The 27,526-nt window shown below is 41.9% G+C and overlaps 1 protein-coding gene across 2 annotated transcripts in view; it reads right to left on the bottom strand.

Moving 5' to 3' along the window:
- The window catches only part of EFEMP1 (EGF containing fibulin extracellular matrix protein 1), a 45,711-nt gene that overhangs the window by 4,025 nt on the left and 14,160 nt on the right, over positions 1–27,526 (bottom strand). For both annotated transcript variants that reach the window (XM_041474103.1, XM_041474104.1), the window contains exons 5-8: positions 8,353–8,475; positions 4,830–4,949; positions 2,535–2,654; positions 897–1,016 (exon numbers count right to left, since the gene is read on the bottom strand). In XM_041474103.1, coding sequence (XP_041330037.1) covers positions 897–1,016; positions 2,535–2,654; positions 4,830–4,949; positions 8,353–8,475 — 483 coding nt within the window. The remainder of the gene's footprint in view (positions 1–896; positions 1,017–2,534; positions 2,655–4,829; positions 4,950–8,352; positions 8,476–27,526) is intronic.

The following is a 27,526-nucleotide window of genomic DNA, read 5'->3' as shown; positions in this document are numbered from 1 at the left end:
AGTGCCAGAGCCCCACTGTCTACCCACATGGTCTCCTAAATTTCATACAGGCACAGAAAGGCTTTGTCCAAATGTAATCTCTTGGAAGGCACAAACAGGTTTTTAGATGCTTAAATCAACCATCCTGCAATGCTCAGTGTCAGCTGCTGTTCTTCAAAAGGGAAAGAAGTTAACCAGGATTTTGTTAGACAAAATACTGCTAAAGAAGAGTTATTTTTCTCATGCTTCCTGGCCCTAATTATCACACCTCTTTATTTCTAAAAATATGTTCTGTTCAATCCAGTTCTGCATTACAGAAGCAATAGTTCTTGCACTTAATATATTGTTCTGCAATATTCTCTAGTAAGATGCAGAGACTTTTAGCACCACTGAGAAAAAAAACACAAACTTGAAAATCCTGGCATTTGATGGCACCTGGCCAGAACATTTATTTTTCTACACACGAATTATCTAAGCTGCTGAAGGCTTGCATTTTTTTTTCTCCTTTATCAGAAGAAACATATCTTTAATTTTTACTGTGACAGGATTTAGGAATCTCTCTGAAAAGAAACATGATATAAAGCCACGTTTCATGTCTGTAAAAAAATGACCTGGATTTATTCAGGGACGTTGATCTCGAATTTAGAGCCACTACCTTGACATCCAATGCAAGTTTTACCTGAGAGCTGCAAAAACTGAAATTTTGTCCTAGGAATCCAAAGGACTTGGTGTTTGAGCTGAAGGATTCAAATGAGATTAGAAGATATTTAATGAATCATCAAGTGCTTTATCAACATATCTTGTGCTATCAGCACAGTAATCCTGTCATGCAATACAACCATTTAGCTAGCAATCACCCTTAGCCTGAAGTGGTGTAAATAATGCAGGGCTGAGCCTGCCAAGGGGAGGGCACTTACCTTGGCATGTCCTGCCTCCTACTACCTGGTATCCTTCAGGGCACACGCAGGAGAACTTCCCTGGCTCGTTCACACACTGGTACTGACATAGGTAACTTGAGGTTCTGCACTCGTCAGTGTCTGCAGAGAGCAAAAGAGCTTTGTGTTATTGGCTTTTAAAGTGTACCTTGTTACAGAACTAAATATAATAGCTAAATGCTTGAGGGGAAAAAAAAAAATCTAAAGAGAACTATCCAAAACCTGAAAAGTGCTGCTTAACACCTTGAGAATGGAAGGGTGAGCTCTGCTGGGATTTCGTTAGTAATCCTCCAAAAGAAGTTTGGATTTGAGGAAGTAGAAGCTAAATTAGACTTCAGAACAGGTTTGGGAAAATAACTCTTGAAATTGTGTATACTTGCAGTATTCCAAAATGTGATGACTTTGAGGAAAAAACCCACAGCTGTGAGATTAGTTAGTAAGGCAAAAATGTTGCCTTTGTACTTGTGCCCTACACTCATGGAATAGCTCTCTGGGAAAGATTTTTTTTTTTTTTTTTTTCTTCTAATAATAAGCCACAGCTGTGAGATTAGTTAGTAAGGCAAAAATGTTGCCTTTGTGCTTGTGCCCTATACTCATGGAATAGCTCTCTGGGAAAGAGGGAAAGATCTTTTTTTTTTTTTCTTCTAATAATAAGCAGTGGATACCATTCTCCTGCTTCTTTATCCTTGTGCATCCATCAGTCCCTTGTGAGGGAAGCCTGGTGTGAAACAGAACTGAGCAGTGTATGCCATCAACAGGAAATGAATTTAAACCCATCAAGAGGAGGGGTTGGCTTGGAAAGCACAGACCTCCCTCCTCCTACCTCTGAGCTGAGCCCAGCTCTTGGGCTGGGCTCAGGGATGTCCTCGGAGGCTGCATGCTTGCTGTTCCCTGTTCTGTTCAAATAGGATTAGGTTAAGCAGCTTGGCTTAGCGGAGGGAGCATCTGTAACAGCTCTTCCAGCTCACTGGGGAGGGCAGCGCTGAAGCAGGGACCTCTCTGCCTTCAAGGCTGGTAGAAAGGATGTGGGCTCTAAGGGTGAGGTCATCATGTGTCCAAAAGGAGATTAAGGCACCCCTGTGGAGCCTCTGGCAGGGGAAATAGTGTTGATTGTATAATAGCACAGGAGGCATGCTGTTTGTGTACACAGGCTGCAAAGCACCTCAAAAGCACACTGGTGGCCCCCTTAAAATCAGGAATTGGAGGTTTTGTTTTCAGAGGAGCCTAACAACACACAAAATTGCCCTTGTTTTTGGTGTGCATTCCTTTCCAATTCATTTAATGATCATCAGCATTAGACCACCCACAATTCCAGGGAGTTTGTGCAATCAGGGTTCAGAAACTCTTTCTTCCCACTTGGGATCTGAATTGCAGCAATCTGTCTTGTTTTGCACTTGCTATAGAGAGACCCGTTCCTACCTGTACCCGAAAGCAGCTGCAGCTACTCAGGTATGAATTAGCCTCCTTTGTACCATAAAAAATAAATATATTAAGGGTTTTGGCTACAAACTCTACCCACAGAGTGTCTTCACTTCTATTCTGTCCCTTAGTTCACAGAAAGGCTTCAGGGCAAACAAAACCAAAAAAATTTGCTTTTTCAAGACAAATAAAAAGTCTCACCTTCACAGTTGATTCTGTCACTGCTTAGCTCAAAGCCTGGGTTACACTGGCAAATGAAAGAACCCAGGATATTGTAGCACTGCTGTGCACATGGGTTGTTGGCATCACATTCATTTATGTCTGAAAGGAAAAATGAGATGTTTTTCTTGTGTAGGTGGTAATTAGGCTTGGTGGATTAGACCTTAGGCTGGGCCTGTTGCTCAGCAGAAGCTCAGCTGGCTCAGTCAATGTAGATCGGCAGACACTGGAGCAATGTTAGATCTGTGCTTTACATTCCATGTAAAAATCAGTATTTTTCCAGGAATGAGAGTTATTCTAATGTGTGATGAATTCTCCCAAAAATGTTTAATGTGGCTATTAAGCTCCACATTCCAGCGCCTTTTTTTCAGGTATGAAATGCCAAGTCTCTATAAATAATTGATATAAGGAACACATACTGATAAGACCTCTCAGCATGCAGTGGTTAAGATTTATTTGAGCTATTTATTACTCTGAAAATTTGTTCTTTTAAATTCCATTGCAATTATAACATGAGCCTTTGAGGCCAGTAGAGTTCTGCAGAGCTCTAAGGCCTAGACCATATTGGGGGAAGGTATTTTTCTGTGCTACATTTTCCATGGTGTTGCCCATCCCAAGAACATGTTGAGGACACTGGTATGAGAAGAGAAGCAATTTTTAATGGGAAGTTTATATAAGTCTAATCACCTCTGGAATCTATAGCCCTTGTTTGGCACAGACTGTTGATTAACTGCTGCTCCTGTCAGTCTGTGGATTTTAGTGTTTTCCCTTATAGTTCCATCCTGCATGTTTTCAATTCATGTTTGTGTTTATCAGATATCTCCATGAGCAGAGAGCTGTGCTTGGAGAAAAACCTTTGAGTTCGTGGCTTATAAATGTCAGCAACACTGTAAATTTACAGATACACCTAAAAACTGACAGAGATGAGGCACTCAGAAAAATGAAACCAATGAAGAGGATATGAATTCTCTGCATAATCAACCTCCTAGTCCTGAAAATGAATGATAACAGGGAAAACTCATCACAAAGTCTTTTTTTCCCTCTGAGTTCATTTCTGGCAACAGTGCAAAGGATGTACATCATTCCTCCTCCAATACTACCAGGAGGAATGAATTCGGTGGCCAAAGCCCCAGTTCTGTTCATTTTCCAAGAAATATTGACCCATTTTCAATACAGGCAGAAGTTGTGACACAAATGTAATAGCTACAGCTGTCAAGTGCTGCTGTGGCAGATGGGAGAGTTTGTCTTGATGCAGCAACCATCCATTCATAAATCTTCTCCTTAAGCTTTCCTCCCCTTTACCTGGTAGAAATGTGCCTGACGAGGCTGGGAGGCTGGAAAGGCAGGAAGGGGGTGTTTGGTGAAGTGCTGAAAGAATCTACCTTCCATTTGAGCCATGGAAAGGGACAAGTCAGTGACTTTTGTCACGTGGTTCTGTTGTGTCCGTGGGCAATTTTTAAAAACCTATGATTTTAAAAATCACAGAACCAAGAAATTCCTGTCTCAGTGCAGAGCTGTGCAGTGTGCCAGGGTGCTTGATGAGGGTTGGCAGTGCTTGGAAAGGATGGTGGAAGCTGGAAAACACAGCCTGATTTTTCTATGTATATAATATACATTTTATATACACAAATTACATCTTTAAAGAGCTGACCATCTCCATCACCAGTCTCTTGATTTTATAGCCATTCTCTCTGTGCTTCTGCAGACAGAGTTACCTTTTATTATTCCTCTCATCCTTCTAGAACAGATGTTATGATTTCAAACTGGACATCAGTCTTAAAGTTTTACTGTGCAGCTTCCCTTAATGTTTTATTTCTAAGGGCAGCATCACTGCTGAAAGGTCGCTCTTAGCGACCCTTGTTTCAATTTTTAACTTTTTCTAGATATTCAAATGTGACCTAAAGACTTTCTTTACCATGTGCTGAGGGTAATTACCCTTAACTGCAGAGGTACAGTACTGATTCCTTTGATTCCCAGTTCTGTGTTGTATGAACTGGGAATAATATCAGGAAATAATTAAGCAGAACTGAAAGAATAATTCAATCTAGGATTAAATACTGATTATAAGGCTTGAGATGTTACTTGGAAATCTGCTATGCCAACAAAATAACAGACATTTGAGAAAGCTCTAAATTCTTCTCCAACCCTCCTGTAACTCTCTGAGAGAGCCTCTCAGTGCAGTCTTTTCCTGGTTGGAGCTGATTTCCTTTCAGTTTGTGCACGGCAGTCGTGTGCTGGTGCCTGGGGGGCTGCAGGGGAGTCCTCAGCAGTCCTTACCTACGCAGGTGTGGTTGTTGGATGCCAGCTGGAAGCCAGCGTTGCACTGGCAGTAGTAGGAGCCGGGCGTGTTCACGCAGCGGTGGTGGCAGTACGGGGGCAGGGTGCACTCGTCGATGTCTGGGGCACCAAGAAACACCAGTTAGTTCACATGGAAGCACAGCACTTCCCTGCTGCTCTCATCTCTGAGGAGAGTTAGTTGCACTTGGTTAAAAGCAGGAGGAAAGCTTATGTGAGCTGGGCACTGCTTCCCTGGATATTACAAGATACACTTGAACTTTTCCTGTGACTGGTTTGTAACAAGTTTTATGCTCCTTGTCTTCTCTGTGCATTCCAACTTTATTTTATTGACTCAGTCCTGCAGTAGTGCTTGTTCTGGTTTATTTTGTGTAGGTAAAACTCAGTGTTTTGTTCAGCTTTCCCTGATCCCTCAGGGTCAGACACGGTGCTGACCAACACAGCCAATGTGGCTTGGAGCTCATTTTCCCAAAAACTCGCATGCAGCACTTCTGGCACATACTAAATCTTTTCAGCTCCATTAGGAACAGTCCAGATTTTCTATGCAAGTACAGGGGAAAGGCAAGGATAGAGAATTAATGAGCCTGAAAAGGAAACAGGTGGTTGTGCTTCCACAGGGATCCCCAGACTGCCTTTCTCCCCAAGGGTTTTCCATTGCTCCCATTCCCCTGGCTGCCTGTCCTGGATCCCTTCCCACCCAGCAGCACCACCCCTGGCTGTGCATCTCGGGCACTGAGAGCCTTCCATAGCCTCTCCTTGCAGGTCAGCCCTGCTTTTGAGGTGGAGCAGTCTGCCTTTCCAAGAGTCAGCATTCCTGGTGTGCATCGGAGCAGGGCTTTCACCTGCCTGCCACACAAAACGTGCACCACCCCGTTCCCTTACCCCTCTGCATTTCAAAAGGCTTCCCTGTATTCTGGAGGAGACAGTGGCTCTGGCTTTGCCTGGAAAACATGTTTGATTATTCCATAATCGTGTGTGTGAGTGCAGTGGCTGCCTTGAGCCGTGGCGGCTGCAGCTCGGTGAAGAAATCCAGCGCTGTGCTCTGGGCTTGTACACAATGGGACATTTCAAAGGATCAACACTCACACAAATCAGACCAGTATTCACTGGAACAAAGAAAGGCACTTCCCACATCCATGCCAGATCTTGCATTTCCTACCTCCAGCTGTTTCCACCATAGATGTGTTTAAAAAGGGGCCAAGGCTTTTTTTTTTTTTTTTTTTTTTTTTAATAATGAGGAAAGTGTTTGTTTTAATATCAAGTGAAAAACTAATCTTTAGAAGTTAACCATTTCTTTGTCAAATTTAGGGCTGAATTTAGTGGAGTGTTTTGGATGATTCTGAATGAAAAGGCTTATGCTGGAAAATTCCTGGCTAATCCATACAGTAGCAATTGTCACTGTAACTCTTGTTGCAGAGAGAAATTTGGAAGTTGAAATGGAATAAATTAAGGAGGCACAGTAGATTTCCATCCTTGACTTTTACAGGACTAAGCTCCTATAAGTAACTTTAAAAAAATAGGATTATACATATGAGCAATGCTTTGGTACATTTATACACATAAATGCTTTCAGGATCTGGCTCTTATTCAGTGGGAATTTTCCTTGTGGGATTAGGCACATCAGCTCTGGGCAGATCTAAGGGCTGAGATTCATCTGATCAATTGGGCCAAATCTGTTTGAAGTGATGCTGGAAAACAATTAATTCTCCCTGCTGTACTGCATTTCAGAAAAGACTCATTTGGCAGTATGTGAACAAGCAAATAAAAAAAAAATAGAAAAAAAGTCAGAAATTGTTAGTGAATTTAGATTAAAATCAACCAATTGTTAAAAATGTCTCTTTTTCTCTTTCTACCTTCAAGCCAAAATAGTCTGGAAAAATTTCTTTCAAATTTGAGAAACATTTCCTCCCATATGGAGAACCTCTATCAAGATCTGGCCCCAAGAACATTTTCTGGCTAAGCTGTTATAAAATCCCTAAAGACAGGCTTTATTCTGAAATGCTGACAGTACTAACTGTTGGGATGTACTTGTAATTTAGGTCAGTGTGTAATATGTAACACAGGTGTTATTCTTGGTTTTGACCTAAATAGGAGAAGGGAAATTTTACTTTCCAGACCTCTTCATGGATAGATTTAGATGCATAAATATGTTCACATTTAGGTGTAAGGGTCTATCACTCCCATTTCTTCTCACTTCTGTCCTGTTTCCTGACTATCATTTAGGACCATGGGTCTTGATATCAGAAGTGCTATTGCATGGCAGTAATATAATTTACCTGCTATATAAAAAATCCAAATAAACCTCAGATATTAAAAAAAAAAGCCTGACCTTTTGAAACTATTCATTTACCTACATTCCAAATTAGTCATCCTACTCCTGCACAGAGAACTGAGAAAAATCAGATGCACCTGTGTTTACACCAATTTGACAGTTTGAGGCCTGATCTATGTCTCTTAGGAAAGAGATAAGAATTTTTATTCTTATTATTTCTACAGTCCTTGGACTGGAATCCTGAAGAAAGAGCCATGCCCAGAAATTGAACTTATTCTAGGTCTGTGCTAAAATCTTCCCACTTTTATACCTGGAGCCTTAGCGAGAAGAGAAGAGATTAAGAATAAAATAAAAACAAATTAAGAATAAAAATTTAAACATACTTATACACTTTGAAATGCAGGATCCCTGAAAGAGGAAAAAATCCCAACCTCAAATGCTTTTCTCCCAAGCTGCATAAAACCAGTGCAGTGTCTTAGAAGAGGCTGTCTTGAATATCACCTCCTGATGTGTAGATGTGACTCTCTTCCTTCATAGTTGTTTTTATTATCTGACAAACCCAAGGCTTATGGCTGGAGTGGTTCTAGAATCAATTTATCCATTGAAATGGTGATTAAAGAGGTGTCAAATGCAGGAACAGGGGGATGACACTTTGGCATGATGGCCTCACCGGCCTGAGGATGGGACAGGAGAGATGTGATGCTTGCCCTGCACTTGGATTTAATTCCATGCTATGCTTGCATGGCTCCCAAGGGTGCCAACAGCTTATCTTGGCATGGGGAATAAAGCCCTGGTGGGTTTTAGAGGCTGCAGCTCTCCTGTACCTGCATTCAGAGTTTCCATGTCTTTAATTTGTGCTCAGGAAGCCGAGTCCTGGAGCGGGAGTGCTGTGCCCCACGGACCTGGAGCTGAATCTCAGGGGAAAGGTGTGCTTTGCTGCCATCAGGGACCCGTGGCAGTCTCTGGGACACTGGGCAATGCCCCAACACAAACAATCACACAATGGGAACTATTAGCAGAACTCAGCGCTTGAACTCCAAGTGTTGATTATCCTTAAAATAGCTCCTCTTCCCACGTTTTAGTGATTAATTACTGTGGTGGAGTGACTATTCCATTGCATTCCAAAGTGAAACAGCTGTTTCACACCACACATACCCTTCTGCTTTATGACTAATATGAAGTTTGCAACTGTAGATAATGAAAGAAAACCATTGGATGGAAAGCAGCACTTACCAACACACTGCTCCCCTCGTTTCTGGTAGCCTGGAAGGCACTGGCAGCTGAAGGCGCCTCTTAAATTGACACACACTTGGTCAGCTCTACAACTGTGGGTTCCAGTTGCACATTCATCTATATCTTTATAAAAAAGAAAACAAGTGCAAAATTAGTCAATACATTTACTTAAAGTATTTAGCCTGTGGAAACGCTTTACATAGGTAGCTTTAAGCTACCTATGAGTGCAGACAGAAAAGTTCAGATGCACTCCCAAGATGTCATCTCAATGTTTGCAGCTATCAGAAATCTGGTAATGTTTTAATTCTCATACACTGCCTTTGTAGATATTTTCAGATAAGGTTATTTTAAACATTTGTTTGTCAAATACCATTAATATTTTGTACTTGTCAGTCTAGAGTTTTCTGTGAACTTCTTGCAGCTTCATCATATTTGAATCATTTGCCTGTTTTGTTTTGCTTTGGTTTTTTTCCCACGCTGGTTGGATGTTTCATGCTGAATTACTCCAGAAAATTTCAGCAAATGTAGTTCAGCTCTTTCTCAAGGAGAGGAGTTAGAAATATGTTGTTTTGCTGGTACTAAAAGGACTCTGCTGATCTCTTGCATGGTTCCTGTGCTCCATGCTTTGGACAGGGACTTGGAACTTGGTACGTGGTGGCCTTCTCATCAGGAAGAGATCTGCCCCTTGTCATTCCCATGAAAATTCTCCTAATTCAGTCAATCTGTTCAAGTCTCTGGAAACAGTTTATGTGTGTTTGTATTTGCACAGTACAGCTCAAACTGCAAGTTCTAGCCCGATACTTTTCAGAGTAATTCAGGCAGTTTTTAGTTTGCACTCACTGCAGGTTTATACAAGTATAAAAACAGCATTTTCATTTTGCCTGCTTATTATGACTGCTGGAGGTACTTAATTATAATTAAACTGCATGTGCTGACAAATGAATTACAATTTGCTTTCTCATCTGAACATCCAAAATGTTGGAGAGCTTTTTATTGTAACATGACACAGTACAGTGAGATGAATTTTTAATTTTGGCATCGTACACAATTTGGAGACTCTAGGCTGAATAAACAAATTCCTTAAAACTTATGATCTCTAGTTTACAAATCTCAGCTGACCTCTCTATTTGTATAGGCACTGGGGATGTTAGAACATCACCAGTGGCAGATTCTGGGTGGTGCTTTGGAAAAAATGATGGATTCTTTCTCATAACAAATGAAAACAATTTCAACCACAAGATTCAATAAAAAATAAACCATCAACAGTTTGAATTAATTCTCAACGTTTACCCTCTCCCCAAATGTCCAAATATTTTACATACATCTTCCCTTTATTCTACAGAGAAGCTAAAAGCCTCTTATGTTAGGCTGCTCTTTGCATTTCTCACAGTGTCAGTCCTGAAGCTGCTGTGCTGGTGCAGGATTTGCTGAGCTCACTGTTTTGTCCTGACACTGCAAAGCAAATTCCCAGGTGTGAAGAAGACTTTTTGGGACTACAGCTGGCTACCTCCTGCCACCCCAACATCAGGCAGCTCAAGGCAAGTCTTTGCGGGGACCTCATGAGCTTTGCACTCCCAGTTCCTACAAAAGCTGGAAATAAAATACTTGTACAATTCCAATCCTTTTTGTTGCAGACTGTGCCAGAACAAAGAAGATTTAGTTGATCTTTAGGAGCTTCGTATATGAGTAAACATGAAGTTGCCTTTTAAGATGGATTAGTTAAAATGTATTGAATAATGAGCTACTCCAGCTAAAATGATTCATAGATTTACTTATGTACTCATGGTTTTTGGCTGTTCCTGATGGTAAGTTCAGCTGGACAGAAAAACTATTATTGCCTGCTTGCTGCTTCCCCATCTGGAAACCCTTGGAGGGTTTTGATGTTCTGGCCAAGATCTGGGTTTGTAAAAGGTGTGGAAAGTGAGGCAGCCTCCTGCCTCCCCTAGGGAAGGGTGGTAAGGTTGCCATGCTTGGAGTGGGTCTGCTCCCACCTGGCAGGGGAATCTGTGCTGGTAGAGCAAGGCAGGTGGCCTAAAGGTTGTGTTTGAGGGAAATAGGTTGGGAGGAGAACAGCAGGCACCTGGGAAGGTTTCAGTGCTGGCATCTCCAGTATTGCAGTGGTTACAGATGTGTCCTACTCTTGTGACTGATAGAGGGGTGAGGAAGTGAGCGAGGATTTCCGTGCTGAAAGCAGTGCCAAATGTGGATTGGGTTGGTGCAATCCCAGAGCAGCCCAGCCCTCGTGGACTATGGGAAGGAGCACTGGTGGATTTAGCAGTGATGCTGCAGCTCTGCCTGTGAGCAAGGCCAGAGAGGAGGCTCCAGCTCTTGGCACTCAGCATGACCCAGATCACTGTCCATTACAGAAATAGTCTGTTTCCTAACTGTCCAGAGAGTTACTGGAGAAATAGAGGTGTGGGAGTCATCAGAGGGAAGCAACAGCAGCACTGGAGTTTCCTTGGCATGTGGCAGAGAGGCTCCATTTCTCTCTGAGGTGGTAGAGGCAGAGTAATTTATTTACTGATGCACACCTACTTCTCTACCCGTGGGAAATGGCACCACAACACACTGGGGACTGGGGATTGATTTTGGATTCCCACAATGAGTCTGTGGCTCTTGAGTGAGTAGGTTGTCTATCTGCAGTTCTTCAGGGTCTGACCAAACTCAAGTTTCCCAGATTGTTTTCCCAGTTATGTCCCCCTGTAGGGAAATCATTCACTCCCAGGTCTTCATTCCATTGTTGAAATCAGACTTTTGCAATCCATGAAATTCCCAGGTTTACCATGACTCTCACAGTGCCCTCTGACCTAACAGTGATTTTGAGGTTCTGTCAAATCCTGCTTCTAGTCTAGATCAAATATGGGAAGCCCATCATCCTCCCTAAGTTCTACTACCTCATTCCATTCAATGTTTCTTGACAGAATCCCTGGGCTTAAGTGGGAACAGTAAATGGGGCATTGGGAATCCAAACTTTTGGTTTCTGCCTGGTGCAGACACCCATAGAAATGATTTTTCTCTGAGAAGACACTGCAATCTGGGGCAAGGGTGTGATGCATGAACACCACAGAGCTCACCAGCTCTAATCCTGAGAGCAAGATAAATTTATTTGACCTTTCCTCTCTAGCATGAATGTTTAATAATGTGTTACGTGCATGTGTATTTATAATAATTAAAAAAAATTAAAACAAGGCTCTCCACTGCACACACTTGTCCCTCTGGAGAGTGGGTGAGAGAACAAACATGTGACAGATGTTTGTCATGATGCTTAATGCACTACTGGAAAGCACTCAAGATACCACAGTGATGAGTGCAGTATAAGAAACAGATCTAGAAAGAAAATATGGGGCTTTTACAAGCTCATTCTTGAGCATCTTTCCTCTACATCCTCTTTTCCAAATTTAGTGTCATAATGATAAAGTTCATCTCCAGAACTGTTTCAGCAGCTCATTCCATAACTGAGGCTTCTGCCTTAGGCAAATATCTTGCCTGATAAGAAAACACCTGAAAACACTCCCAAATCATTCCTCATCAACTTTGTTTAAATTTCATTTCTAGTTGTTGTACAAGCATTTGTTTGTCTAGGTAATCCATATGAATTACACCAGTAACTACTAATGAAAGTGATCTGCTGTTTTTTCTTTGTTTTCTAATCTCAGCTAATATATTTCTCAAGGTTATGCTGTTCACTACACATAAGCAAGGGCTGTAAGTTTGTATTAGTTAGTTAAAAAACCTGAAGGGTGTTTGATTATTGATGCATGCATCCTGTGAAACACAGGTTAGTTCTTAAACTCACTGTGTCTGAGTCTGATTGATGACTTTCTCAGATTTTTTTATTCCCAGACAGTTTTCCTCTGGACAGTTACATCCTGTGTAGGTGGAAAAATTCCTTTGAAATAGTCTGGGTGTCTCTAACAATCCTTTTGCAGATCAATCTTACTTAAAAATGGAGCTGGGTTACCTTCAGTGTCTTGATCACTGTAATAACTGAACTGAGGGAATTATGTAGTCTTTCATTAGACCACCCAAAATCAAACTTATTAAGGGATTTATTTGTACTTTGGTTAAAAAAGCTATTTGCAAAATGGGTTCAGATTGAGTACTTCAATTTCTTTCTGTTGCAAGTGTTACATCCAGAACACTGCACTGGAAGGATGTGACAGTTCTGAAGTTCAGGATTTGCAAAGCACAGAATTCAGGTTCTCTGAACACTTTGAATTCACATCCATAAAGCATCATAACAGAGTCTCTAATCTCACTCTGTTTTTCCTGCAGGCTTGTGCTTGGTCAAACCTTGCTGTGCCCAGAATGGGTTGGGTGGTGTGAGCCTTTATCAAGTTGCTGAATAAAAGCCTTAAATTAAAGTCAAGGTCAGTCTAAGGAGAAGTGGGGCAGAAACACAACAATTAGGGACACCATGTCTCAATTAAGTCAATTAAGTGACGTGTGAGCTCCACTGCTCCTCCAGAAATGTGAATGGAAGTCCTCAACTGTGCTGTATTGATGCATATAGGGGCCTTCAGACCCCAGTGAGTCACCCTGATGTAAATGCTGCCTTTTGCAGCAATTTCCAGGGCTGTTCTAGAAAGCTCCTTTTGGAAGACTGTGCCATCCATAACTCTCTGTGAGTTAAGAGGATGCTCTGAGTTGCACAGGCGAGTGTCTGACGTTTGCAGGGTGCTACAGCCATGGTGTGAGAACCATGGAGGGCAGCAGAGCTCGCTCCTGTATTCCTTCAAAATATAAATCAACTGGCATTTCATATTTTTAATTCCACAAGCCTCACTAATGGCTATACCCAGTGATTCCCTCATTTTCCAAAAATGTGCCCGCACTGCCTCTTGAAGTGATTTGCACAATTCTGTCCCTCCACTGCTGACTTTGGCAGCCTGCTCTGTATTTCAACCACCAGTTGAGTACAAAAATTTTGCCTGACCTGCTTTTTAGCTATAGCTTACCCTAACCCTCGTGTATGGCTCCCTCTTTTAGAGACAGTTTTTCTGCTTCTCTCCTGCACTTCATTCTCTCAGGCTCTTATCTAGATCCTTAAAATTTTCTTGCTAGTCTCTCTTTCTCAGCTCCAGCCCTGGCTCCGTTTCCTTCCCGCTGTGACTCACTTTTCCCAAACCCCCTGACTCATGCTGCTCGCTCACTTATGCAACAGCTTAATCTCTGCAATTTGCTTCGTATCATTTGAAGCAGCACATAAAACCAGGAGATGCATTTCACCAAGGCTTCGGACTTTGAGAGGAAAAATGCTATCCACATCCACCTTCATCTTATTTAGGGCACTTGAAGCTTTTCTCCTCCTTTCCAGCACATACCTGTATGTTGTGCTCAGAGCTGGAGAAATGTTTTCTTAACTAACTCGAGTGTGTCTTGCTCCTGTGACTGAAGTGTTCAGATTCTTGCTGCTCACTGGCTCTCAAAATATTGCAATATATTACAGCATCCTCTTGCTCTCTGTGTACATCCTCCTCTGTCCAAACAAAATGTTTCCAGGTTGCTTTTCTCTATCCTGTCCATAGCAATCTTAATATTCCACGATATAAAAAAAGAAAGCTCTTAAAATATTTTATAGGATTGAAATTCTTATTTCTGTCCCCACTGAGGAGCATCAGTGGAGCAGCTCCTGAATGGTTCATATAAATCCATATCCATGATGGTCTCACTGATGTCAGCATTCCACTTGTTATGGGCTGCAGTGAACCTGTTCTCAATTTGTTTTGAATGTAAACCATAAATATTTTACTTAATGGGTTTAAATTTTTTGAGTTCTCAGTGTGAGTGAGGCCAGAAAATGACTTGGTCTATTTTTCTAATGGATTCATCTGAAGAGCAAACATCAGCTCCCACGTCAGCAATGGCACCAGACAGTCTGATATCAGACACAGAGTGATCTGCACGGGGCTGCAGCATCACTGACAATTTACTTAACCTCAGGGCTCTGTCAAAACTTTCCCTTTCTGACCACTTCATTAACTTCTATTCTGTCTGTAAGATGTTTTATACTGGCATCTTTCAGAAAGAACCACCTGAAGATAACATACTTGGAGGAATTAGACTTCTATACTTCATCCATGAGTATGGGCTTATTTTATTTGACCAAATTAAGTATTCTGTCCCTTATTTATGTTTCTTATATTGTTCTTGCAACTGAAGCCAGGCTCACTGCTATGTCGTTTCCTGGATCCTCCCTGATCCTTTCTTACACATAGGAACAACATTAGCAACTTCCAAATTCCCTGGTTCCCTCCCCAGCCTTAGCAAGCTATCAACAATTTCTGTCAAAGGCTTTTCTATTTCCCTTGCTACTTCCTTCAACATTTGCAATGTTATTCATCTGGGCTGGATGCCCAGACAGCTTTTAACTCATTGGTGTTGGGAGGTTGTGCTTTGTGGTGGCAGAGCCCAGCATAAGATCTGTTACATAACATCAGGGCAGGAGGCAGCAGGAGATGAAATATCTTGAGAAATTTCCCATTCCTGGAGTGGCAAAACCTGCTAATGCAGAGACCTTCACTCCAAGTGCTGTCAATTTCCAGTGGTGTCATGAGGGACCCTCTCTAATTCTACATAGCTCTGCAGCAGCCCAAAACCTCCCATTTTTTTGCTGTTTTTTCCCTTTTAAATTTTCCTTCGCCCTTTCATGTGAGGTATATTGGCCTGATTGCCCTGGTAACAAGTTTTCACAGTTGAGCAAAGGTAACCTGCACAAATACTTGTTTGCACAGGAAAAAGAGATGTGAGAGCCAAGACCTACATTTAAAGCAAATAGATGAGGTAGAATGTTTAAATTAATGAGATTTTCCTGAAAAACTGCGCTCCGTTTGGTGTGCTGAAACATTTCCCCTCTCCCATTTGAGAGTGCAGCAAAGCAAGTTCCTTGTGGATTCATCTCCTCCTGCTCCTGGGTGTCGTGGCAGAACACAAGCAAAGCAAAGCATTGGTGTGGTAAATGTGCAAAAAGAGAATTGAATGCACCACAACTCATTGTGTGATTTTTGTATTTGGACCGAAAAAGTGTCCAGAGCAACCTCTGTGGCTTTGGGCAAGTTACTCAAGCACAGAGATTCCAGGAATAGGAAGGTACAGGAAAAGCATCCTTCTGTTAACAGGCCAGAGTTAACAAGCTGGCCTAAGCGAGCCTGCCCTGCAGTTTTCTGTCACAATTATCTATTGTCTCTGGTATGTCCAAAGCAAATTGACTTATCACCCAGAACAGCTCAATAAAGGAGTGAACCATGGCTTTCAGCACTAGAACATCTCCCACATGCTTGTGAGAGGCAGGCAGCTGAGAAGGGAGAAAAAAATGAATGAAGCTTTGAACTGATGCATTTGAAAAAGCTTTTCTTCCTTTCTCCTGCTCTTTTCCTCTGTGTGAGATGCTCCTTCCCTCTCCAGCACACACTAAGTACTCTGGGAGGTGCACTGCACATGGGAAATGGCTCCTAATTCCAAGATCCTTTGGAATTAGATGGATATTAGATGGATACCTCATTATCCAACCACAGCCACAGCGAATTAAATGAATGTGACACGTAAAACATTGGTAACACAGGAATGAAAATGATCACTGCAAGTGAGAGTGGTATGGCTGATATGGTGTTAGTGTGAGGCCACAAAGTGCTCCCAAAAGGATTTCCTATCCAATGTTACTCCAACGTGTGTTGTTAAAATAAGAACCTGGACAATAATGTGTCCTTGTGTTTAAAGTTTCTCAAAGGGAAGAGCACTTTAATCCCCCATTAGAAGACCACATTTTTAACTATTAGTCTTCCCACTCATGAAAAAGAAAAGTATTCCATGCTTTTGATGGATCTAGATCAATTTAAAATTTGTATTTTTGGCTTTATTTTTGCAGGAGCCATAAATAGAGTCACTACAATGCACTAGTTCAGAGCAATGTATCTGTGAGTCCCTGAGTGCTTCAGAACATGAGTTGTCATAATGGTAAACTTTTTGATTTACATTTTGCAATAGCTTATTTTTACTTTCAGTAGAGTATTTCCTGCTGTTGCTTTCTTGTGATTTTATGCTAGAGGTCTAACAACTTGTGCTTTTTGGTTCATGCCTGCCCAAGTGGGGATCACCCACCCATGATGACCAATACACTTGGACTGTGCTCAAAAACAACAAGGGTGGATTAAACTATTCCATTATTGCAGATGAAAGAGTTCTCCCCGACATCTGGCATATCATCTTCAAAACTGATATGGAACATTTCCATAAATTCAGCTTAACGTTGTTTTTGTGAGTGTTCCAAAGTATTTTTAACATGAAGAAATAGCATGCAAACTAATTTCCTATTTGAAAGTAAATGTCTTGTTCTTATTTCTAATTCACACAGTTATTAAAAAAGTAAAAAATAAAAAAGGATGTTCACTTAACTTGAAACATACTGGTTTGTTTACTTAAGTTAATGGAAAAGCTAGTCAGTGTTTGATGTAAAGCTGCCCCCTTGCTTGAAAGAAAACCAAACAACTGCTTATGAATTATGAATATCTCCTAATACTTTCCAGAATTATCTGAAGGATGTATTTTTTTCTTAATTACGTACACTTGAAAGTTCCAAGTTCCCTCTTCATTTCCATTTTGTTTATTTCTCTCCTTGGAAACCTCGTAAGCATTTTCCTTTAGCTAGGCTTGACTGAACAAAATATCACTGCTACAACCTGTAATATTGGGGAAATCAAGGCCTGGAAGCTCATTGTGGTTTTTAATTAGGAAGTTGAAGCTCATTAAAGCTTTGCAAGCATTTTCACAGCACTGACACTGGCAGCTGCTGGATCCCTGCAAAGGAAAATATAAATATCTACCCAAAAAGTGAGTTCAGGGCACACTTCAAAAATCAACTTTCATTCTGAGAGAGCTCAGAAAACAGCTCCTGCAAAAAATGTTGCTTATCTTGTATGCTGGCATGCCTTCCACTGGTTTAGTCCCAGTCAGAAGTACAGGAACCTGATTTTGGGGGTTTTTTGGTAGTGGATGTGTCGCTGATCAGAGCAGCTCTGCTGACACAAGAAACAAGGGACCTTTAGAAGGAACTTCAGATGTAGGACAAGTGACTTAGAATATTTGATACGAGCCCAATTTTATCAATACCATCTCATTCCCCTTCAGCTTTTGCAGGCTGAATGAGCCTTTTTAGGAATTCCAGTTTCCAAGCTGAGAACATTTAAGTTCAAGCTGAGTTCAATAGCAACTCTCCAAAGGAGAGGGCTTATCTAAATGATGATATTGTTTTTAGCACTAATCACCCTATCTGTTGGCAGTACCAACACGCTGCAATCTCCACAGCTCCCCACGTAAATAAGCAGATTCCTGATGCTGTTCCAGCTTCAGAAATGCCTTTGAAGGCATTATTTAGTTCTGAATTTTTCCTATGTGGTTATGTGATACTTTTAGCATGTGGCTGGATGCACCCACAGATGCCTTGTTTTGAAGGAATGTACCTAAAACCTATTTAAAGTGTTACTGGCAGGCACTGGGCTGTGAAATAGAAATGGTTAAAAGAAATTCTCACTTTCACGCCTCCTACAACTCCTGAATGATAGAAGAATAAAAGCAAGCTATGGAAATAGTACTTAAAAAAAGACACATCAGTTGATTTGGTCCAAAATATACTCTAGGGATGGGAGGGGACTGGAAGAGCTGGGATAGAAAAACACAATGTTCAGGTTGCACAGTTCAAGTGAAGTGAAAGGGTGTGCAGAAGTTAAGGTTTCTGTGGCAATAGAAATTTGACTATGCCAAAAACAAGCAGTGTTAGTTCTGATCTAACAAAACCATCAGGAACTGGATCTTATAAATTTTTGTTTGTCTGTTTTTCCCTAAGAATTCTTATTAACTGCCTCCTCCTTAGAACTTAAGTGGAAAATTTAATTTTCCATGTAATTCTTCACATGAAGAGGGCTTAACATTAAGTTTGAAGTTTTAAAAATGCTTTGTTTGCAAGAGAATAGATACAAGAGGTGAAGCCAGGCAGGATCAAAAGTGAGGCAGAAGCACCAGGGGAAAAGAAATCAATCCTTTGAAGGTAAGATTTAAAAAAAAAAAAAAAAAAAAAAAAAGAAAAGGCAGTATGGATACTAATGAAAGAAGGAAAATGAACATGGGAAAAGCAAGACAGGAGCCCAGGGGAGGTTTTGGAAAAGGGGAGATGGATGAGAAGGGTAACTGAAATAAGCTGAGGGTGTGCAGTCCACTGGAGTTAGTAAGTTACAACAGTGCTTGGGAAGTATTTGTTGTTCTTTCAAAAACCTGACAAAAAAATTCTGAAAACTGAAAATTATTATTATTTTTGGCCCCACTCTAAAATTTTTCTGGGGTTTAGCCACATTTTTTTTTTCTGTGTTCGGGAACATAAAAAAAGAAAAAAAGACACCAAAAATACTTTGTTCTTTCAATGAGTCAGTAATAAATAAAAATGAACATTCTAAAAACCAGAAGTTTCCTTGGGAAGAGAGAGCTATTTCTTCTTCCAAATTTCCTTTGCCTTAAAATTGGGATGTGCTCTGCTCTCAGGCTGAGGATCTGCCTTCCCAGCTGCCTTTAAGCAATCGAGTAGAAGTAGCAATTGGGACAGCTTTGCTCCTTTCTTTCTTCTTTTTTTTTTTTCCCCCTGGTGTTTGGCTGGGAAGCTGCATGGGTTTGCCTCAGAATAGATGCTGTGCTACCATAATCCTGGCACTTTTCACTGCAAATGAGATTTCAGCAGTGTTTCCTAGAGTAAGTGGAGAACTCCTGAAGCATTCTGAACATCCAGCTGCAGGGCTGGCGGGAGGGGGAAGTGCAGTAACCTGCTTTGTTTGCCTGAGCATGTGATTTTTTTTTTTCTTTTTCTTTTTTTTTTTTTAAATACCTTGTGATCTTCACAGACTCCTGGCGAAGCTTAAAAGGTTAGTTTGAGAAGGGAGTGGCTATCATTTGTTTAGAAAATAAATAGCAAAAAGTAGGCCAAATACCAGTAAAGTTCCAGTTTTAAAATATTAAACTAACACACAACATTGCTGACCTGGAAAGGTCACATGAAGTGGGAGAAAGGATGTATTTAGAGTGATTGCCAGGCAGGACGTGGGATCTCTCACTGACTTGGCAGTAGATACTTCAGCTCTATTTGCTGTTTCTAATGCTCCTTATTTGCTAAGTTCTTAAGTTTGACAAGATCCATGCTTTATTTGTCAGTATTTATGTGGTATTAAGCAAGTGTGTAAATCCATTCAGAGGGTAACCAAGGCCTATCCTGCCTGCTTTTCCTGATTCATCTTTGGATATAGACAGGATGCTCAGAAACCTAGGAAAAGGGAGGCTTGGAGGGGTTTTCCTTTGGGGAGTGCTATCAGATAACAAGGTTATTTGTGACAAGTTTAAACTTGCTAAATTTGGTGGAATAGATTCAGTGCTTCCAAATCTATCAGTGTGAGAGTGAGGAAAGAAATGACTGCTGAAACGACAATAGAGCTGTTAGAATTCCTGCAGAAGAAGCAGGAAGATTTAATGGAAATGTAAAGATGTCAGCATCCCTCTCTATGGCCTGACTTTAGGGCTCTTGGCAAGCGTGGAGGAGAAAACCCAACGCAGCAGATAAATAATTGCTGCCACATCATCCCAGCACATCATCATCACTGCTGGATGAGATGAAAGGTATTTACAAACCAGAGGCTGCCAGCAGAACACAGGCAGCCCCAGCTTGATCCAGCTCCAGCTGTAATCAATAGGAGCCTTCAGCTAAACCAGAGCCTGAAGAACAAACTGAGTGCTTTTTGAAATGTCTTACACGGTGAGCTCTGTAAGCAAGGCTGGAGCTCAGCAGGAGCGGGGCATGGAGGGATGCAGTGGAGTTTTGCTCCACACATTGCTTGGTGGGCTTCAAAATTATACTTTCCACTGACAACTGAAGCCCCATTTTTCCTTCTCCCCCTTAGATCTCCCACTCTTCTCCTGTTTTTCTTTCCCTGTTCCTTTGGGTTCTGCCCTTCTAATTTTTCAAGGCAGAGGATGTGCCTTTGTTTGTGAAGAGCAAGGCGAGTTTATGGCACCCTATTCATTATATTTATGAATCATATCTAGCTGAATTTTTCCCATAGCCCAAAGGTGGCTGATTGCCCAAAGGCACTGCTCCTAATGCCTGTGTTTTCTATTTATAAGGTGTATTTTAGTTTACATCAGAAGCTGAGGGAAAGACTTCTGCTTGATATCACTTCTGCCAAATGAAACCCGCAGAGAAACTGTGGCCAAAGGAATTCTGTACAAAAGTTGTCCGGGCTCTGTAATTTTGTTCACGTGGGTGCATGGTAGTATACACCAGCTGCCAATAAAAACACTCTAAAATAGATACAGCCCTGTGCAAGTCTCCAGATGATCTTAAAATGTACAGAACACAGGTAAGGGAGCAGAGAGAGACAACCAGGCTTTGTCAGGATACAGCATGGTGAGAAAATCAGCCTTTGCAAAGTGGTTGTGAGAGGAAAAGCAGCTCTTCCAACAATCTCTGCTACTCCCTGTAAGTTGATGAAATTCCTGAAAGAGCACTTTAGAACCAAATGAAAGAAAATTGTTGCTTTTGAAGCCATTTGCGGTTGTGACCAAGTGTGGGTGCTCCCCAGAACGTGTTGATGCTCTGTGAGCAGCAGAGCCAAGGACAGGCTCCAAGGAGGGAACATTGGCCTGGGCCATTGCTCCACCTCAGGAGAGTCCTGGAACTCTGGCAGGGGTTGGAAAGCTCCAGCAGCACAGAGTCCAGGACACAAGGAGAAGATCTGTGGGACAATCATTAGTGCTGATGCTTGTCCAAACTGAGCTTTTTGCCTCCGGAGAACAGCAGGAATAAAAGGAATTGGCTTTGCAGCTACCGGGGGAAGGGAAGGAACAAGCCTTGACAGATTCACTGGACAAGTTTTTTTAATAGTTTGTGGCTTGAGATGCTTCTCTTGCTTTTGGCCCCAGGAAGAAAGATGAGTGGGAAGCTTTAGAATCATAGAATGACTGGGGTTGGAAGGAGTCTTAAAGCTCATCCAATTCCAACCCCATGTCATGGGCAGGGACACCTTCCGCTATCCCAGGTTGCTCCAAGCCCATCCTGGCCTTGGACACTTCCAGGGATGGGGCAGCCACAATTTCTCTGGGCAACCTGTGCCAGGCTTCACCTCAAGCCAAGAGTTTTTTTCCTGATATCTGATGTAAACCTACTCTCTCAATGCAAAGAAATAAATTGCAGAAAGCTCCTCTCCATCTTTCTTGTAGCCATCCTTCCTGAAAAAGCATTGAGGACCTTTTTAGTCCTTCTTTTTTCCCCCCCCAAAAGTTTTTTGCTCGGTTCTCTGTGTGTTCTGTTCCCATCTTTAAAAGGCATGAGATCCCAGATCGTTATGCTCTTGCAAATGGAATGTATGAGCCAAGTGCCAGGGATGCCTGTCTGCATCCTGGCACATCTGAGGGATGCCCAGGACATTGTCAGTACATTGTTTGGCACTGCCTGCTGTCTGGAGCTTTAAGGAGACAACCATGAATGTGTGATTAAAATCCACTGCAGAGGTTAATGGCTGGGCAGGATCCACAGGGAAACATGAGGGCCTCAGATGCTGCTGAACACAGGCCAATGGTGGTTGGTCAAAAAGAAATTCTGCTCATAAATTCTTGCAGGATGGGAGAAGAGATTTCTCAATTTAGACTTTCATCAAAGCTATTGGAAAAAGCAGTCAATCACACTTAGGGTTCCCAGAGATGCCTGCCTGCCTCAAATGCCTTCCAGATGGATTTAATTCCAGTGCATTGATTGTCCACTCAGCTTTGCAGTGCAGCAGGTAAAGGCAGGTCCATGCCATCCTCATTGAGCTGCTGGATGGCAACAGAATTGACTGGTGGCTCTTTCCTCATGGAAGTGCAACCTTCCAGGAACTGATGAGGCAAGAGGTGAACTGGCAAAACATGAATCTAGGGCAGGCTAATTATATCCAAGTAATTAATGCCAAGAGCAAGGAATAGATTGAAAAGGTGAAGGAAAGAGACATGTAGCTGAGTACTAGGAAGATAGTCTGTTTATAGTGGAGAAAGAATAAATGATCTATGAGCACATTCATTTCTTACCTATAGGATAATGGGAGGGATTGCTTAAAATTTTAAAGTTGGAGTGATTTAAAATAACTTTTAAAAGTAATTTACTAATCCTATTATTTGTGCAATTTTAGTTGTTAGCTGGAATAACCCAAACCAATGTGTGCAACATTCAGCCTTCTCCCAGGCTAATCAACCTCAAATTTGTTGTGTGAGTTTGGGAGGTTCAGCCTGGATTTCTCTCTGCTCTTGGCTTTCAGGAGCTCTGGCTGTGGAGAAGGATTCCCTTGTTGTGCTGTTCCAAGCCCTGAACCAAAACCCAGGACAATGTACAAGCAGAAAACAGAGGAAAGAGGGGGCATTTCAGGGGACAGCAAAACCAGGTAATGAAAGTTGTGGGTTGTAAAGATTTTTTTTTTTTAACAGCTTTTTCAAGATACAAGGTTTCCAGACAGGGACTACCAAAGAGGAGGGGAAGTTTTTTAGCAGACTCAAAACATGTGGGCTTCAGTAGCTTGAAAACTTTCATAGATAGCATTTAACCAACTGCCCTGATTTAGAGGCTGGGTTTAATTAATCAGATGCTCCCAATAAATATGCAAAGCACCAGTGGAAGACTAATTACAAGACTGGTTTCTAGCAGTTAATTGAACATCCTCTGTAGTGAGATCTGTATCTAAATTTATTTAGGCTCTAACAGACTGTTAGTTTGCTTTGGAGGTTTCATGGACAGGCAAAAAAATCAGCACAAAAGAAAAAATGTCTCAGCTAATAACCACAGGGTCTTCTGAAGGGATTTCAGAGGTTCAAAAACACCTCTGACAAATGAAATCCAAGTCATGAAGGCTCTTGTACCCTGTTTTTTTCTTGACTGGGAAGTGTTCAGTGTGTTTTAGGATCAAGTCCAAACAATTTTTAAGGAGTTAGGTCTTGTTTTCAATGAAAGGAAAATAAAAAGGAAGCAAAGTATAATAGATAAGTAAGGCTAAATACATATTGAAAACAAAAATCTTTTCAGAGCAAAGAACAATGACCTCTTATCTAGAGAAGGTTCAGCAAACAGGTTAATTCTTCATATTGCTTAAAACTCTTGGGCTTGATTTATTATTCCCCTTATTTGTGCAGGAATTTTTATTTACCCCACAAGGCTCCACACTTATTACATCTACATGTACTTGCCCAAAATGTTCAGTGGTGGAGAGCAAGGCCCCTTGAGCCAGAAAAGCAATCTGAGAGGTTCCTGGAAAGATCTCTGTGGATGCAGAGTTACGTGTCATGGTGTCCCAAACCAGCCCCTGCATCCATCTGTTCCTCAGAAGGGACAAAACTGATCTGGTTTGCAGATCATCAACAAGTTGGAAATTCAGCTTCCAGAAAGGATAAGATTTTACAGAGAAGATACTGAGGAGCTGGTTCTTGTAACCAAGCCAGGCCTCATTTCCTAGAGAAGTGGCAGAACGTATTTAGTGAGCAGAAGTGACAGCATGGCCTCATCTGGCACTGCAAATTCACAGTCCTGCTTGGAGTCACCATAAATCATCAACTGTAAAGTATCTGGTTTCCTAAAGGAACAGCTTTATTTCATTAACTTTTTGAAAGTGACGTTGCTAATTGTACCGTAATTTATCCAGGACCACAGTGTGAACTGCTGTTTTCAGTCAGGTTTTGGCCCTCGTTGCCAAGAGTTTAATAAAGAGGGGAGAGTAAGGAATTAAAGAGAAACAAGAATTGAAGGGTATCTAAAAGGGGCAGCATTGGTCGATGTGAGACAAACTGGGATATTCAGCAGAGGGATCTGAAAACTGTCCCAGCAATGGAACTGCAAGCTGAGTAAACAGCCAATTCCTCCAGATCAAGGCTACTCCCTCCGATACTCTCAAGCATTTCCTACCCACCCATGAGTAGGATCAGCGTGTGCCTGGTATTGCAGGCTTGCTCTGGCAAGTTTTTAGTGAGGGGTTTTAAAATAAAAGTTCCTAGCAACAAACTGATTGAAGCCAGCAGTGAGCAGTTGTGTAAACTGAGGCATGTGCAGAGGTGTCAGGGAAAATACTGGGATCTAAATGTGTGCTTTAAATGCTGGAAGCAACTGAAGGTGTCTTAATATGACACTTCAAAGTATAAACAGTGGTTTTGTTTATTAAAATCAGTCTTGATATTCTCTCAGCACTTTGAGAAGCTTGATGGGCACTAGCTATGAAAATATCTGCAGTTATTCAGAGTTCAAGTAAGCACAGTCACAGATCAGTAAAACTTCCCTTCTTTCATTGTTTGTGGATACACATTGATTTTTTTTTTTTGTTTGTTTTTTGTTTTTAACTGGAAATTAAAAAGCTGCAGAGATTCACTTGTAGTGGGAGTTGGGTCATGGAAGTTGGGAATGACATTCAGCCAGTCTTCTCCTCAGGAAAATGTTTTCATTCAAACCTAGGGCTGCCCAGAATTGTTACCTCCCCTTATGGAGAACACTCACTTTTCACTTACACATTTGTAAGGAAACAAACCTGTTTTCCCCCCAAGTCTGCAATTTTAGCACATCTCTTCTGTGTGTGTCAATCCAGGGTGAATTGTAAGGAGGGATTCTAGGTACAGGGAAAACTTTTTTCACATTAGTGCAGTCAAGGTGTGGAACAGGCGCCCAGAAAAATTCTGTGCTCTACTTCCATGGGGTTTTTCAAGCCCTGACTGGATAAGTCTCCCAGGTCTGATCTCAGAGCAAAGCAGGATGTCAGGCTGGAGACCTTCCAAGGCTCCCTCTCACCTGAATTGGGCTGCAGTAAACATACTCTAAGCTACTAACCAGAAAGGAAAACTTTGCTACCTTTCTTTCCTCTGACTTTTTATAGTGTTTTTCAGGCAGGAATTGAGTGCAGTGAGGTTTCTGATTAAATCATGTGGAGATTGTCACACAACTTCTTTTTTTTAATGCAACCTAAGTAAGTAAGTTCAAACCAAGTAAGTTCAGCCCAGCTGTGAATTAAGAGAAGAACTGTAAGGAAACCAGTTGATCACCACTGGGCTAAACTGTGAAATTAGTGCTAAGAACAGTTAACGATGGGACATAAGCATTTAATTTTTCAAATTAAGGACAAATGATAGGGATGGAAAAACCTGCATATTATCATTCCAGTTTTTAAGGGCTGTTGTCTGTGCAGCCCATCCCAAGTGCATCCCAACGGGACAGTAATGCTGTCTTGAAGCTGGCTTTGTGTGACAGAGGCAGCTCTGGAGCTCTGGGCTCTGTGTGTGATGGTGCATTCCATGGGGATGGGCTCCATCCAGGCACATCCCACGGAATGTTACAGCCAGATGAAAAACCCTTTTTTGGTTCCTGCTGCCTTTTTGCTGTTCTTACACACTTGGGGTTTTTCTTGCTGGCTGAACCCCCCAATGGCCAATGAGTATGTGAAAATCCCAACCAGTCCCTTTGGTGTCTTTAATGCTTTGCTTCCAGCTTCCTGCTCGGGGCCGTAGCAGGAGAGGGACCCCACCCTGAGGACCAGGCTGTGCAGTGGCTCCTCAGCCCCTGCTTGGTCACACACGAGGCATGTGAATGGAGCCCCCGGGGCTCCCTCAGCCTCCACCAGCCAGAATGTGCTGAGGCCACTTTTTGGCTGGCTTGGACATGACAGATACTAAAACAAAGAATCAAATGCAAGGAATGATATAAGCTGCTCCTGCTGCTGCTTTTGTCCCAAATGCACCACTGAACACAGCAACTGTGGGGCGTGATGTGCTGGCTAAGTCACACACCATGGAATATTCTGAGTTAAAAGGGGCCATTGAGTCCAGCCCTTAGGTAGGGAGGTGCATGCCCCATGAGGCTGTTTTCAGTGGACAGTTCCTTCTCCATGCACATGTTGTTCAGGAGAATGGGACCTTGGAGGGTCCCTGGAAGCTGTGCCAGTACTCAGTGTCACTGAATTTCAGTATTGCTTGGTCTGCCCCACAATAACAAACACTGATTCCTATGATGACAATGTTCTGATATCAATACCTGATTTCTTTTTGATATAGAAATAGCATTTGACAGCTAACAATCAGATTTACATACCACTTTGTCAGAATTACAGAAACTTCTGTCTGAATTTCTCAATGGTTTTAATTTTTAACAAAACTACACTGGTCTCTGCTCTCCCAAAACAGACTCAGCCTTCTGCAGCCTGTAGGGCCAGAAGTGATTCCATTATGGGACTGAACATCTGATGTCCACCAGGCTGATTAGCCAAAGCTTTGGGGAATTGGCTTTGTGCTCAAACCACAGATAACAGCCACCAAATCCAGAAAGATGGAAAACATACTGGCTCTGCTTTCTCAAACTGGGCACTGAGAGATACTCAGAAAATCACCAGTCTGCTTTTCAACAACCAACTTCATCCTGACATTAGTTAAGGATTGAGGACTGCCCTAAGCATAAATTAGGTTTGTTAACCTTTTCAAAAGTTGCTGCTTTTTAACTTCTACTCTCACTGTATAAAATGTCCAGACCTTTGTTTGATCAAGTTCCTAAACTGTTGGCCTCACTCCTATGCCATGGCAGAGATTTTGGGAAGTGTTTCCTTTTGAGGGGCTTCTCCAACCATGCCACCTTCCAGCATCACAAATACTCAAACTGTGAATTTCAAAGTGGGAAAAAGCAGCTACAAACCTGCCTTGATTATTTCTGCACGGTTTTGCTACACTTTGATCTATGTTAAAACCTCTCTTCATCCCCAAGCTGCTGATTTCTTCTGCTGCTCCTGTTTTTCAGTATCCCCCTGTCTCAGGCTCTGCAAACAGCTGCCCTGCTCCTGAGCTGTTTGAGAGGGAAGGAAACCAAGCAAGTGAACTATTCCTGCATCCCAAACAGCCCTTGCATGGCTCTGGAGCTGGGGAATCCCCCAGGAAGCTTTTAGGAGGGTGGAGAAAGCAGAGACAAGATCAAGACCAGCGCTCTAAAGCTGTGCTCAGGGGAAGAGCAGAGGGTGTTCGAGGGTGTTGCTGGGTGGATCTCCTTGGCTGGTTTTGGGGTTTGGCTCTATTACATGGCTGTGCTTTCAATTTATTTCAAAGGTGCCTGGAGCCTTATAAATCTGCATACATAGTAAGGAAGAGATTCTCCTCACAGTGGATACTGAAC

The sequence above is a fragment of the Pyrgilauda ruficollis genome, unplaced genomic scaffold, assembly GCF_017590135.1.
Source record: "Pyrgilauda ruficollis isolate IOZ18807 unplaced genomic scaffold, ASM1759013v1 scaffold31, whole genome shotgun sequence".
NCBI classification, from domain to species: domain Eukaryota; kingdom Metazoa; phylum Chordata; class Aves; order Passeriformes; family Passeridae; genus Pyrgilauda; species Pyrgilauda ruficollis.
Note: the sequence above shows the minus strand (reverse complement) of the source record. Positions and strands in the feature narration are given on the sequence as shown.